This window comes from Mauremys mutica, chromosome 6 (genome assembly GCF_020497125.1).
Source record: "Mauremys mutica isolate MM-2020 ecotype Southern chromosome 6, ASM2049712v1, whole genome shotgun sequence".
NCBI classification, from domain to species: Eukaryota; Metazoa; Chordata; order Testudines; family Geoemydidae; genus Mauremys; species Mauremys mutica.
The window spans coordinates 92,583,712-92,597,743 of NC_059077.1; the positions used below are offsets into that span (position 1 = coordinate 92,583,712).

Sequence of the window (14,032 nt, forward strand, 5' to 3'; positions counted from 1 at the left end):
CCCACAGGGAGCCCCCTCCAGCTCACTCATTCATCAGCTGGGAGTGTGGAGGCTGTCCCCAGGCAGGAGCATGCAACAGCAGGGTGTCTTCCCTTACAGCAGATGGCTCACCCTACTCCTCGTGGCTCTGGCCAGGGATCTCTGCTCTGCCCAAACAGGACTGGAGCCTCCCCAACACCTTGCACCCACTGTGATTCAGTATCCCAAGCCCTGCAGCTGCAAGGGAGCCCCCTGAGAAAATGGAAATTTAAAATGGATACAAATCAGTAGAAAAGGTTAAAAATAAAAACAGAGGCTAACAGTTGAGTTTACGACAAAACTGATTTCTGATGAGCCTACCCATAACTGGCCTGATTATTAAATGTGATCTCAGGAATGTGTAAAACAAACAGGAAAAAGGAAATGCAAAGATGGATTCAAACTGCTTAAGAGACAGATATTTTAATTAATTTTTTTTTTTTAAAACCCTAAGCAATCCAATACTCGCTACCAAAACTTCTCCAGGCTGATCCTTACAAGCATCCTCAATTCTCAGGCTACAAAAGTATTAAAAAAAGGTAACTGTTTTCAGTAAATACAAACATCAGAAAAAAATCTCTGAAAAACCTGTCTATACAAATAGTAATAAATTCTTTAACATTTTGTACAACTAGAAGGTGCACAGACTGGCATTCAAGCGGTCAACATAGGCATATGTCTTTATCAAAACAGTAAAATGGTTTACTTGGGATAAAAGTATAGTTTAAAATGCCATAAATTAAATAAGTTAGTTCACATTTTCTTCCAGCACTTAGTACATCTTAGTCTCTAATGTGCTCTTGAAGCTTGCTTTAAAAGTTCCAAGTCTTTCCGTTTGCTAGAGCTCACTCTGGTGCAGCCATAGTCTTCCATTTGTAAAGGTATAAACTTTTCTATCTGACCTAGGCCCTGCCCAGCAGGACTGGTAAATAGCTTAGCCCAGGAAGGTTTAAAGTTTCCTCTGAAGCCAAGAAAGGCTATGCTCCCTGCAATGAAACAATCCAGAGTTACAGAATCCGAAGTTAGACATGAAAGAGACACCTTTTAGATACAATTTACATGCAAACAGACATTACAACAAGATGACATAGGAGAAAATAAATTCCATTCCCCCACCCCAGATTTCCTCATATAATAGTAAATGCAGCCATCCTCACACCCAGCCAGACACTATGGTTTTAAAAGCCATCACACCACCACTTTTGAACATTTTAAAACCTTAAATTAGTAGTTTTCCACTAACTTCTTTATTATAAAATAAATAGTTTGACATCATCTTAACTGGAAACAACTCATGCAACACTGCAAGAATTTGACTCATCATAAGGAATTTAATAAAAGAAAATGTATGAGAAAATTAAACAAACCCTTGTTTTGAAGATGAGCTGGTTTGGCTGTTCCCAAGGACATTAAAGCTTCCGAAATATTAAGGTTTCTTATGTCACCTCTTGTGCTTAGTAAAACTATTGATCTGTACCAGAAAGAAAGTAGTAAGATGAGGAAACTAAATATTTATTATCACTGCTACTTATATACTTTCCAAATTAGCTTGATTATTCTTCCACTGTATTTGGGGCAATACTTATATAGAGCGCTGATCAAAAATGGTTGGGAAATTTTTTTTTTCCCCAGCTGAGAAGTGTCCTGTTTTAGAAAATGAAATTGTGTGAAAAATTGTGACTTAATTAAAACTTTTATTGAAATGTTATTGGTGGTTACAAAAAGTTTGTCTAAGGAAAATTTAGTAAAAGAAAATGTATAATGCTTTCAAGAAAAAGTAAAAAATTCTGCAAAAATGAAAAATGGACCCATTTTGAAATCTTTTAAATTAAAATTGCAATTTCTATTTTGTGAAGTTAGCTTTTCATTTTTCAACCAGCTTTAGTGTAGGCACCTTATTAAAACGGTTTTAGTGACTTTTTATTACTGTCAATGTATAAATAGAAATTAATAAATCTTCAACTTATTAACAATAAAGCACTTTTGTCAAAATTCTCATGCCACAATGTCCTCAATTAGACCAAGGCTTATTCTTCTTACCAGTGTAAGCTAAAAAAAAGGTGATTATGTAGTGTTTCATTAAAATGAATCCTTTGAAAAGGAAAGCATATTTTTGGGATTTAATCCAAATGTTTAAATTTACCTGGTCCATTTTCTCAAATGTAGTGAAACTGTTCCTTTAAATGTTTGTGTGCTTCTACTTACGCCCTCAATCTAAAAATGTTTTCATAGCAACGTGAAAAGTGAGCTAGAATTGTCAGCCCACAAATACTGTTCTCTGGCAAGAGTTTGACTATCATGATAAAGCACTCCAGTGTATTTCGTACTCCAGTTCAAGTCTATATTTCATGATACGTATTGTAAATAAATGGATAGGTTTACAATAGCATATACCTTTGTGGAATTCCTGTTTTTAAATATTCGTCTATGCTTTTAATGTTTGCTTGAAGAAAATTTTTTTTTTCTGTCACAGTGCCAACACAGGCATCAACTACTAGGGTAAATACACCCACATCTTTGAAGGGAAACTTATTTCCATTGACCTGAAGTGAGAAAAGACATCATAAATCACTGCCTGCTTTTGCCAGCAATTTGCAAGTACAATAATATTCTTCTGCTCCTGTCAGTTGGCCACATTTATCATAATTTGATTTATAGACACAGTAGTGTCCTTTTTGACAACCAATAATTTATCAGAGATTCTCCATTCTTCCTTTTCCAAAAAGACCTGGCTGATGGGACGACTTTATTCCTCAAGGAGCCTTGAGAATCACCTAGCTTTTCCTCAGTTCACTGTAATCACTCTCAAGGACATGAATCCTATCTCAGCCACCACCATTCTTCACAAGGAATGGAGGTAGCTCACTTGTCCTGAGACGGTGCCATGCAAAGACTCAACCACTCCCTCTGTGCACAAAAGCAGAGCATGCAGCCTCCACAGTTGATTAAGTTGTACTATATTTAACAAAGCATCTTACTGAAATTGTTGTTAAAAATAAGCCACATAAAATCCCTCACAAGCTTGGATTTGTTATGTTACAAACACACATGCTGTTATAGCCTGCACTTCTCTGCCTAAATAATTCAGAGTTTTACTATTTCACTAACACAATATATGCATTACTCTATAGGACAAATATAAATTAAAATTGCACCCTTGGGGTGCTGAGAATGCCTGCAAACCCCCACCTCCAGCATCACATACAATTCTCTCTTGGTTCCCAAGTGGAAAAATGGCAACAGACCAAGTGTTAAGTAACATTACGTCACCACATTTATCACCACTGAATTGGAGTGTAAACAAAAAATAATGACCCCTCTCTTCTAATCAGTTTCGAAGGGCTTTAACAGAACAAAATGTTGGAGGACTGGTACTATTAGGTAATAGTCTGTTAGTATAAGAGTTATTTCACTGCTTTGGATTTAACCAACATAGTACCGAGTACCCACCAGTTCCCACTGGCTTCAGCGGAAGGATGCTCAGCACAAAAGTGGTGCTCAGTATGATACAAGATTGCACCAATGTGCAGCTGCCATAATTCAAACTGCTAAGGAAAAAGTGGTTAAAGGAGGCCATAAGAATACTTACAGAGATAAAAGATGGAAGACTACTTTGTAATTCTACTTTGCTGAGTGACTGAATCTGCACAAGGAGGTAGGTTTTGTGAGGATCGCTGGTAAATGCCATCTAGATGTAAAAAATAAAATGTTAACGTTTACACTCCCCCCCGCTTTCCCAGAAATGCTCAACAGCAAGTCTTATTTTAAACACTAGACAGCATACTGATAATCAACAATTATTCTGATAGACACTCTAGACTGCTAACTGGAAAAAACAAGATTAATAAATCAATATAGTGTCAGAATGCATGGATACTTTTAGACTGAAAGCTCTTCAGGGAAGGGGAGCTATATAGCCATAAAGTGCCTAACAGATTTTGGGTGCTATTGTAATATAACTGTATTAGTATGGATGAAAACCAGCACATTAATGTATTCAAGTCTGAGCAATGGCACTTGGTTCTTACAGCATCTCTTGGTGTCTTGCCCCCAGGCTGTGCTGGGCATCAGTTTCTGAGCCACTTCTGCTTTTTTTGGTAACATAGCAGAAGTATGAAGTAACGTATATGTTGGAAAAAAGGAGCAAGACAGCAATGAAGACACCAAACAGGTGCCTGTAGCCCTAATCTTGTAATCTTTATGCTAGCGATATTCCCACTGATAGCAATGGGAGTTTTTCCTGAGTAAAAATTGCAGCATTTAGACTCACATTAATAGTTAGCATTCTGGGGGTGATGGTAGTCTGGGGAAGAAACTGTATGACAACAAACTGGAAACTGAAAGATGAAGAAGTGATGAATAAAGTATATCACCATAAAGCAGACTTAACTGTAAACATTACATTCACAGAGAGAGAGAACAAAACCTGGCTCACTGCAGTGAAATGAGAAGGGTGACAAAAAGATCTAAGTGGCAGAAAAGAAATGGTAAAAAAAGTCATGAACTTATTTTTCATGTTCTGTTTTTGTCATGGGAGACAGAGAATGAGTTATGGCTGGGGTCCCCAACCTGGCGCCCGCTGGGGCATCTAAGTGTGCCCGCGTACCGGTCGGCAGACGAGCATCCGCCAAAATGCTGAAAATCGGTGGCGACGCCTCTGGATGATGCTACTTGTTGGTGGTATTTTGGTGGCGACGCCTACTGATGTTGCCGCTTGTCGGCGGCATTTCGGCGGATGCTCATCCGCCGCCTCGGTCCTCTGTGGCTCATTGTCTGGCGGGCGCCAGACAAAAAAGGTTGGGGACCACTGAGTTATGGAACGCGATAGGGGTATGAACATTTTATTGAACTGGAAAGAAAATACATTTTCCCTGCCAAACAGAAGTAAAGAAAAGGATGAGGAAAATCCAGTTACTACAAAAGGGGAAAAAATACGTTATAAGTAGAGAAGCCAAGCTCTTTAAGTCTTCTCTTTGAAAGAGCAGAAAGGAAAAATCTTGAAAACATGTTACTGGAACAATGGAAGGCTAAGCAGCAGCACAATGGGTTAGATCCTCAACAAGGGCCAAATTGCATCTGATGCAAGTCAAAGGATGGGAGGGACAGCTACTAATGGCCCCCCAAGGGCTGAAACCACAGGCAGTGTTTGGTTGTAGGGACATTCCAGCCATGCCCCTTTTCCTCTTGCTATGCCCCATTTCCCTGCTACTTCACAAAGGGAGCCTGTTTGTGGCACTGAAAACAAGTATAAGGTCAGCTTCTCTGAAGTAAACAAGGACTGGGAAAGCCCTAGAGATCAGGCTGTAACTCTCATCATCTTAATTGTCTCCAATCTCATCTGTTTTATCATTAGAAAGACCCGACCCCTCAAAGAGGTTTATATGAAACTGGAGCAGGGCCTGATGATTTAAGTCATGGTTGTCCATGGAGCAATACCAGAGACCATGATTCTGGCAGCAGAGTCTGAGGGGGTCATAAACTGCTCTCTGTAAATATCTCACTAGTGTTCTACCCTCAGTGACCAAGCTCTTAGCTGTTTTCCTGTGTGTGTCTAGTAAGGAGTCAGTGCATGCTTAATTGAATACCATAATGCATAGCTATATCTGAACAGGGCAGCTTGATACATCTCTACCCCGATATAACGCTGTCCTTGGGAGCCAAAAAAATCTTACTGCATTATAGGTGAAACCGCGTTATATCGAACTTGCTTTGATCCACCGGAGCGTGCTGCCCCACCCCCCGGAGCGCTGCTTTACCATGTTGTATCCAAATTTGTGTTATATCGGGTCGCGTTATATTGGGTTAGAGGTGTAATTTACCACTTGGAAGCTCAAATAAGCAGAATAATAGAGTTTTCCTCCAACAGCCTCCAGTTTATGCCCCTCTCTATCTCTATCTGAAGACGCAGTCAGGGATGCACTGTTACTTTTGCAGAGTTCCTGGGCTACAGAGACCAGCTTTGAATTAGCCAAGGGACATTACAACAAACAACAACAAAAACTGAGGACCCTCCAAGGGTACAGGAGGCATACAGTTAGCTCTTTTTGGTACTGGTAGTGAGGACAGAGAGATGTGTTCTTTAAGCTTTAAGTCAAGCAGTAGCGGTATAGCCAAAAGCCTTGACAGAGGCCCCCCCTCTCCCCCCGCCCCGTCATGATAGGGGAAATCAACTGTCAGAGGTATGTGAAACAGCAATGTGCCGCAGTCACCTGGCACCAGAGCCTCAAACAGAGGAGAATTGAGACTAATAAGGAGGCTCCAAAAGTGACGTGTTTTTGGAGAAGGAGAACAATGCCCCATTTGGTGGATCAGAATGCTGCTTCTTTTCCTTCGTCCCTGAAACAGGGACACAAAAAGATTTGGAAGCCTGATTCCTCAGAGTTGATCTGTGCTGATTAGAGCATTGAGGGAGATTTTGATGGGGGCTGCAGTGCCAGACATCAGGTGAGAGGCACAGGACCAACAAATGTGTGCTTTGGGGAGGTCATTCTTAGGCTCGACACCAAAGCTGGGGTGGTAGGGTGTGTCTCATGACTCTTTACAGAAGACCTCAGCAAAGAAGAGGACTTGGAAATTCCTGATGGAGTGCTAGAATGATCCGGTTGAAGGCTCAAACAAGCCAAGTGCCCCTACAGTTTTAAGTGCCTGTCCTTCCTCATCTGAGGAGTGAAGTCATGGTAAATTTTGCATTGGAACCCATGAGCTTCTCCCAGCAACACCAGGCATCAAGCACGTATGTCCCTCCCTGGAAAGATGGCTGAAGAGGATGCACCCCTTTTGAGTCCTCTACAAGATCCTAGTATGACACAGCATTGGAGATAACACAAGGCGAGTAGCCCCAACTACTCTAAGAGACTATAAGAAGACACACTAACTACCTTGCAGACAGAAGAGGCAGTTCCATTTAGCTCTCTGTGGCAGTGAAGGAACTGAGATGGGTGTGTGTGTGTGTGTGTGTGTGTGTGTGTGTGTGTGTGTGTGTGTGTGTGTGTGTGTGTGTGTGTGTATAAACAATGTCGTCATATTAGCATGAGAGCACTCTCTAGCAGGAATGGCTTTGTTATTTACAGTTCCATAGCCTCACGCTAGACACACCAAAATCCTTAACTGAAAATGCAGAGGCCCTTGAAGTACATCAATATTCAGGTTGAAAAACACTACAGAGGGCTGTTCCCTTTGGACTTAACATTTTTTTTAATTGGGTCATTTTTGCAAAAACTTAAAAAAATAAAAACAAAAACAATTTTGAATACATTTGAACTGAACTGAACTGACTTACCCTTTATTTAGTAAACAATATACACAATAGTAGAGCTTTCTTCCAGGTTATATCTGCTTCTGAAGTGTTTTCACTCCTTCATGAAAACCATATTTAAGGCAATTACGTGGAAGTTAATATCTACTGGTAATTTACATTCACGTTTATGAATTTTTTTTACCTGGGTTGTGCCACAATTTTTACACTGTGCAGTAGTTTTGGCTGGCATTGGTTGTAGAACAGTTGGTGCTTGGTAGTACTTTGGATAAGCTTTTGTCATGCAGTTACTGATCTCTTTTGACTGAACAGTGGCCTGAATCTTGACCCTTTCACATCCCTGAGCTGAACAATAACTGTGACCGTCCCTATTGTATTTGGCTTGAAGATACAAAAACAGCAATCTAAACACAAAACAATACAAGAGATTAGAAAACTAGTTGATAAAATACAGAAATTTACATAATCAAAATCTCCTCAAATATACTGATTAGTGAACATAGGAGACCTCACACTGCAAGCTTTTCAGGGACAGGGTTTTTGTTTTTGTCATGTGTTTTTGTTTTCTAAATCTCCGTAAATTTACATGCATCCGATGAAGCAGGTATTCACCCACGAAAGCTCATGCTCCAAAACGTCTGTTAGTCTATAAGGTGCCACAGGACTCTGTGCTGCGTAAATTTACAGTCCTCTGTAAATGTTCCATAATAACTACTATAATAGGAAAGTCTTCAGTGATATATATTAGAACTCTCCAACTGTTAGAGAAGTCATTATGACAGGATTTGTTTGAACAGAGAAAAAAAAATTACCCACCATAAATCACCACCCATCCTCCCGCCCCAACCAGTAACTTTCACACCAAAAATCTTAACAAATGTTCACTCAACTTGCTATTTGGCAATTAACATATCAGACATTAACGAAAAAAAAACCAGTGCTCTTATTGTACAATATGCAAAAATATTAGTGTAATTTAGAAAATAAAGAGCTTTATTGCTCTGAGTGTGCATAAAGCCCAATAAACACATCCTGACTGGAAGACTGTTATATTGATAAGCTCTACCAGCTTTTCTATAGTTGCTTGTCACTGTAGTTTCTAGATGAAAAAAGAAAACCTAATTGATATCAGACTACATATATCTGTTTATCTACACAAATATCTCAAACTAGTTAATAAGAAATCCAAAAAAATCTTATACTAATATTCTGATTATAATTAAAAGAAGGGAACAAAAACAAAATAAAAAACCACAACATGCAAAAAATGTATACATAGTTGTTTTTTTCTAGGGAAGCTTTATTAAGGTCTTCAGTGGTAACATTCACAAAAGTGCTTAAGTGACTTAGGAGCCTAAGTCCCATTTTTGAAAGTGACAAGCCTAAGTGCCTAAGTCACTTTTGAAAACTTCACTCCATAGTTTAAGAAAATGTGTCTGATTCCTTCTGGACCAACAGGAATTTTTTTAAACTCTGTTGAAGAGGGCAAACATTTACATTTGAGCCATACTAAACTAACAAAGCAGTTACTTGCCAAAAGGTACCTCTCTGTGGTATTTGAGATACCACAGTTTCCCCCATTCTTAGAATAGGAAATAACTGCGGCAGCTGTGGTATACGTTTACAAGTGCTGATCTGATGGCCACTACATTTATAATTACAAGTTATGTAGATTACTCTTCCAAATGTCCATGGCGACATGCTTAGTGTTTCTCCATAAGATTTTCCTTCTTAAGCAGCCATCAGAGCCAATTCTTAACACTACTGAACTTGCAATTTTACTATTAAAGTATCCTTTTATTATCAACCTATATACAATTACCCAGTGCTGTTGTCAAAATAAAACTTCTTCTCTGATCGATTTTTCTGCAGCTCCATCATCGAAGTTACTGATGTATAGTCCTCCACACTATAGAAAGCAGATGTCTGCCTTTGAAAGACATCAAATGTTACTTGAAAAGTTGTGCTTGATGGATAACAGAGTCCAACCCGAATCCAGTCATTCCTGGAAATAGAGTGAAACAAAATTGAAAACATTCATTTGAGCAAGTTTCTTGTTTTTGTGGTTGTGGAAACAAATAAATAGAGTATCAGAGACAATATTTTCATTTCAGTTTATTCAGCAATTTCAGTTCAATAACTAATTGTTCAAAGTTAAGACACCATTTGGGAGCCGAAAAAGCAGAAAAGCTGTTTTTCTCTTCCAATCTATGAATAAAAGCTGTATGTGAGAGGAGGAGGTCCACTAGTTCTAAAATATTGAAGGACACTGTGACCAGAAACTAATGACAGATAATACTTCCTGTGTTTAATAAATCAGTGTTTTGGTAAAAAAACAAAAACAAAAACAAAAAACACTTTTTTTTTTAAATGTAGCCAGCACATTCAAGGTAGTTTTAGTTAATAAAAAAATTAAATGTTTTTGTGCATTTTTAACTAAATTTCAATTTCCATCCAAATTGAGCTTGACATGGCTCTCAAGTGGGGGGTGAGGGGGTACAACCAAAAATCAAATCATCCAACTGAAAGTTGAGCATATCCACTTAAATATAGAGTATCCTCCTGGTTAGCAAAAAGCAGCATCAAATTCAGTGTAAAAAGGTAGATTTAACTGCAAATCAACATGTTTTAATGATTATCAACCAATGGGGGAAAAAATGATTTTAGGAATGTAACTAAAGTACAAATGCAAAACATGAAAAAAATTTAAATCAAGATTTCCTGCTTGCTGATTTAAATCATGATAAAAATTTCAATGATTTAAGTCACTTTGATTTAAATCAATCCACCTTGTTTGGATACAAATTTTAAGTTTTCCAGTTTGACATACAGCATCTTATTCAGATGACTTAACAAGGCCAGTGATAGGTCGAATCATTTGTGGTTCTACTCTGCACAGCTTCAAACAGTAATAAAGCAATAGGGCTTTTCTTTAAATACCACTTTACAGCGTTTTCTGTATAGCTCTACACAGCTTTTGGCCTAGGTCTCCAGTACAAATTTTGCTTTTAATATTTTCTATTTCAAGTTCCAGTCTTACTCGTGGTTGTAATTTTGAATGTATCCCAACTATTTCTGCAACACAGTATTCCAATGGTGTCTTTTGTATTAGAGGCAAAAATGAAAGGAAACATACTTGTTAAAGTTAATGAGATAAAGAAAAGTGCTTTGGGGAGCTTGTCCATTCCAATGTATCGTATAGCCCTTCTGAAGCATCATTACAGGCTGGTACTGTTGAAAGGCAGCTCGCTGGTTAATACCTCGGAGTGCCATGGGGCTGAAAGGGTATTCGTCTCGTACTATGGTCATAGTAAGGTTCTGTGGGTTCCTTGTCTGGATGTATAGCTTTAAAAAAAGCATTAGACAGAAGAGGAGGAGAGATTTGAAGTAATCTGACGATTTTTTATCAGTTTCACTAGAAACAATATATATGAGGGAAAATACAGATAAACAGTGTAAACGGAACCCCTAGAAAATTAGATGTCATGCCTAGAGGCCCCAGTGAGCTTGGCACTGTGCACACAATTAAAGACAGCCGCTGTCCTGTAGAGTTTACAGCCTAAATAGACAAGGCCGGCAATAATTTTACCCATTTAACAGATAGAAAACAGAGGGATTCAGTAACCTACTTAAAGTCACACACACAAAGTCTGTGACAGGCTAGGAATTGATCCCAGCAGAGGGGTTTGTATTCAGAAAACTATATTTCACATTTTTAATATTGTGAGAAACAGAACTGCAAGTATAAGAAAACTCCCACACTTAAAAGTTTTGGCCAACAGGACTGCGGTATGCAGATGATGGCAAGTCAAATCACTGCATAAAGATTCGCTTTATTACATTTGCTATCATAATCCCCTCCCTTCCCCCAACAAGTTGTTCAGAACCATCTAGAAGGCAAAGTAAGTGCAAAATAAATTTTTAAAAACCTAAAGAGGAAGGGCATTTCAGGGTTTTGATATGTTTTTCGTCAAGTCTTGTCAATATATATAAAATATAGAATTCACAAAACTGCAACAGTTCCAACCTGTGCATAGGTCCCACTGCAGACCACACCATTCCATTGTGTAACATTAATGCATTTTGGATGTCGGATCAGGAAATTATCCATTCTACCAACATAAGTGTCTTTGTATTCAGCCACAGAACCATCTACATCATGGAATATTGAGTTCTTGTCACCGTCCAGCTCACTGTCTTCAAACCAGGGACCAGGTTTACCAAAGAAGACTTTCAGAGAAACCTGACCATAAAAGGGAAGTGAAACATTCCAATTAAGTCTCTCACACAAAGCCACTAATTTCAGTAGTGCTACTGCATATATACAGTTAGTAACACACTGATAAACATTTCCATGTATGCAAAGACAATCAGGAGTCTGACAAGGTTTATGAGCTGAATAACTTCTCTAACAAGGACAACATAGTCTTGCAAAACAGAATTTCATTATTTTGTAGTAGACACAGTTTTCAGTTAACACATGAAGCCCTGTTGGTTCAGGCTTCTGCTAAAATGTTTCAGAATTCTATGTTAATATTTATGACTGCAAATTCATTATTTCAGCTGCCTCAGGTCCTAAAGAATCTTGTCTCATTATTATCATTACACATCTACAATCACTTGTTTTTTATCTCAAAGCAAGCATTAAAAACCCAAACTAAAACCCCATTGTTGTCTATACCCTGTCTCCACAGCTGAGTTTGGGTTGGGAGGCACCGGTCATTGTTTTCATGCCTCACTATACAGTTCTGTCAGCAACTGCACAGCCTAATAGGAGTATTCTTCACTGTACTATGAATTCTATATTAGAATTCAAAGATTTAAATAACTCTTGTAACCAGAGTAAGCAAGCAAGCAAGATAAAAAAGAAAAGTTAGTTTCCAGAGTAAGAGAATAAATATTGGTAAATGTAATTGGCTACAGAGAACAGATTACTCTAAAATTAATGATGTGCAAATTTCAAAAAAAGTCTGGAAGCTCTGTTCTGAATAGAAGTTGGGACTGGAAACTCTTTGGGCTAGAAACCTCACACAAACAGGCACTTGTTATTTCCTGAACTTCCTGGTAAGCCAGGAATAGTACAAGAACAGCACTTCTCATGAGATTTTAGTACAATCATTTCTGGCTGAAATCAGGAAGTTCAAAGGCATGTGTCAATGGAGGAAAGTATAGTTTTCAACCCTCAAAGGTCCAATTCAGTCTTAATTGTAAGCCAAGGCAGGAGAAGCTGGTTGACATTTTATCCAAACCCATCCATCTCAATGCTAGCATGGGACAGACAGCAAAAATGGGAAATGTAGGACATGCATATGTCTCCTAGAAGTTGCTTAATCTCACCTCCTCATCTGCCAGCCTTTTCAATGTTTCTGGAGCCTTCACCTTAAATGTGGCAGACACCCCTTCTCCAAACTACAACTCCCTTGCTCAGCAGGCATTACCTGGGGCACCTCAGTTTGGGCACATTCACCTGAAGAGAAGCAGGTACTTGCAGGGAAGCAGGGAAAAGGCAACCCAGGCCCAGTGGTGGCAGTCAGCACAGAAATGGGGCAGGTGGAGGCAATACCGAGAGTGCACATAGGACTCCCCTTTGTTTGAAGAAATAGGAGGACATCACCAAAATTCTCTCAAAATAAGTCTCCTGCATGGGACACTGTACACAGAATTCATCCTTCCCCACTCCATGAAGTCTCCCTTTTCCACCCCATCCACTGAAAATGAATTTTGCAATAAGCTTACATTTGTATCAAACTTAACGAGAGAAATGTTGTTTTTAGGTGTCAACTGCCAAGGGTTTTTCAATAGGAATCCAATTGCACTGGTGTATCTATCAGCAGTTGGCACAAAGTTTTTGAATGTGCATTTGGTAAGATGAATGGGTCCATCGTAAATCTGAAAACCTCTGATTGGAAATGTCCTGTTAAAAACAGAATATGTTTAATACACACACACATGCATACGTGACCTGTTAGAAATCTTGGTTCAGGGTCCCTGAGAGGCAATGCTTCCCTTCATTTAAAAGCATTAAGAATGCAACGCTAAGACAATGGTTTGTAGAGTGGGACACTAGAGACAAAGGAAGTCTTCCCTCCACTATTTACTTACAGGTAAGAACCTACACTTCAAATTCTAGAATTAGAAAAGGGAGCCAAGCTGTCTGCAGTCCACCCAACTATTCCCCTTTGCCTCTCCCTCCTAGGATGCTGTGGGACCCCTACAGAAGTGCCCAATTGGGAGTCCCATGTGTTTGGGCAGGCAGGGAGCCTCAGGTTTCCAGACCATCTTAAACTTCTCAGATGGCCCACCAGCACAGAGGTGCCCTAAGCTGAATCTGCCCTACACCTTCTCCCTTCTTATGTGAGGCAAGAGGTGCTATCTGGCTGTGGGTGAATAAGTTTCCCAAGACAAGCCGTTGGGGAGATGGAGCTTGTCTGACACAGGGAGGGGAGTTGGAGCCAGGGATGGGGTGCCTCAATAGGCACCGACTCTGTGGGTGCTTCAGGGCTGGAACACCCACAGAGAAAAATTTGTGGGCGCTGCTCAGCAGCAGCCACTGGCAGCCAAGCTCCCCCCACACCTTTCACCTGCCGGTGGCTCCACTGACCAACAGCTGTTTCATGGCATGGAGGAACCTCTAGGAGGGAGGGGGAAGAGCGGGAATGGGGCACGCTCAGAGGAGGATATGGGGAAGAGATAGGATGAGGGAGGAGCGGGGGCAGGAAAGGCGGGGTGGGGACATGGTGGAAGGGGTGGAGCACCCTC

General features: G+C 39.7%; 1 protein-coding gene across 3 annotated transcripts in view; it reads right to left on the reverse strand.

Moving 5' to 3' along the window:
• Nucleotides 1-411: 411 nt before the first annotated feature.
• The window catches only part of CEMIP2 (cell migration inducing hyaluronidase 2), a 67,177-nt gene continuing 53,556 nt past the window's right edge, over nt 412-14,032 (reverse strand). For all 3 annotated transcript variants that reach the window (XM_045021648.1, XM_045021651.1, XM_045021650.1), the window contains 9 exons: nt 13,010-13,187; nt 11,301-11,516; nt 10,410-10,618; nt 9,096-9,278; nt 7,458-7,677; nt 3,608-3,706; nt 2,413-2,561; nt 1,386-1,489; nt 412-1,004 (listed from right to left, as the gene is read on the reverse strand). In XM_045021648.1, the coding sequence (XP_044877583.1) occupies nt 808-1,004; nt 1,386-1,489; nt 2,413-2,561; nt 3,608-3,706; nt 7,458-7,677; nt 9,096-9,278; nt 10,410-10,618; nt 11,301-11,516; nt 13,010-13,187 (1,555 nt within the window). In that variant the 3' untranslated portion in view covers nt 412-807. The remainder of the gene's footprint in view (nt 1,005-1,385; nt 1,490-2,412; nt 2,562-3,607; nt 3,707-7,457; nt 7,678-9,095; nt 9,279-10,409; nt 10,619-11,300; nt 11,517-13,009; nt 13,188-14,032) is intronic.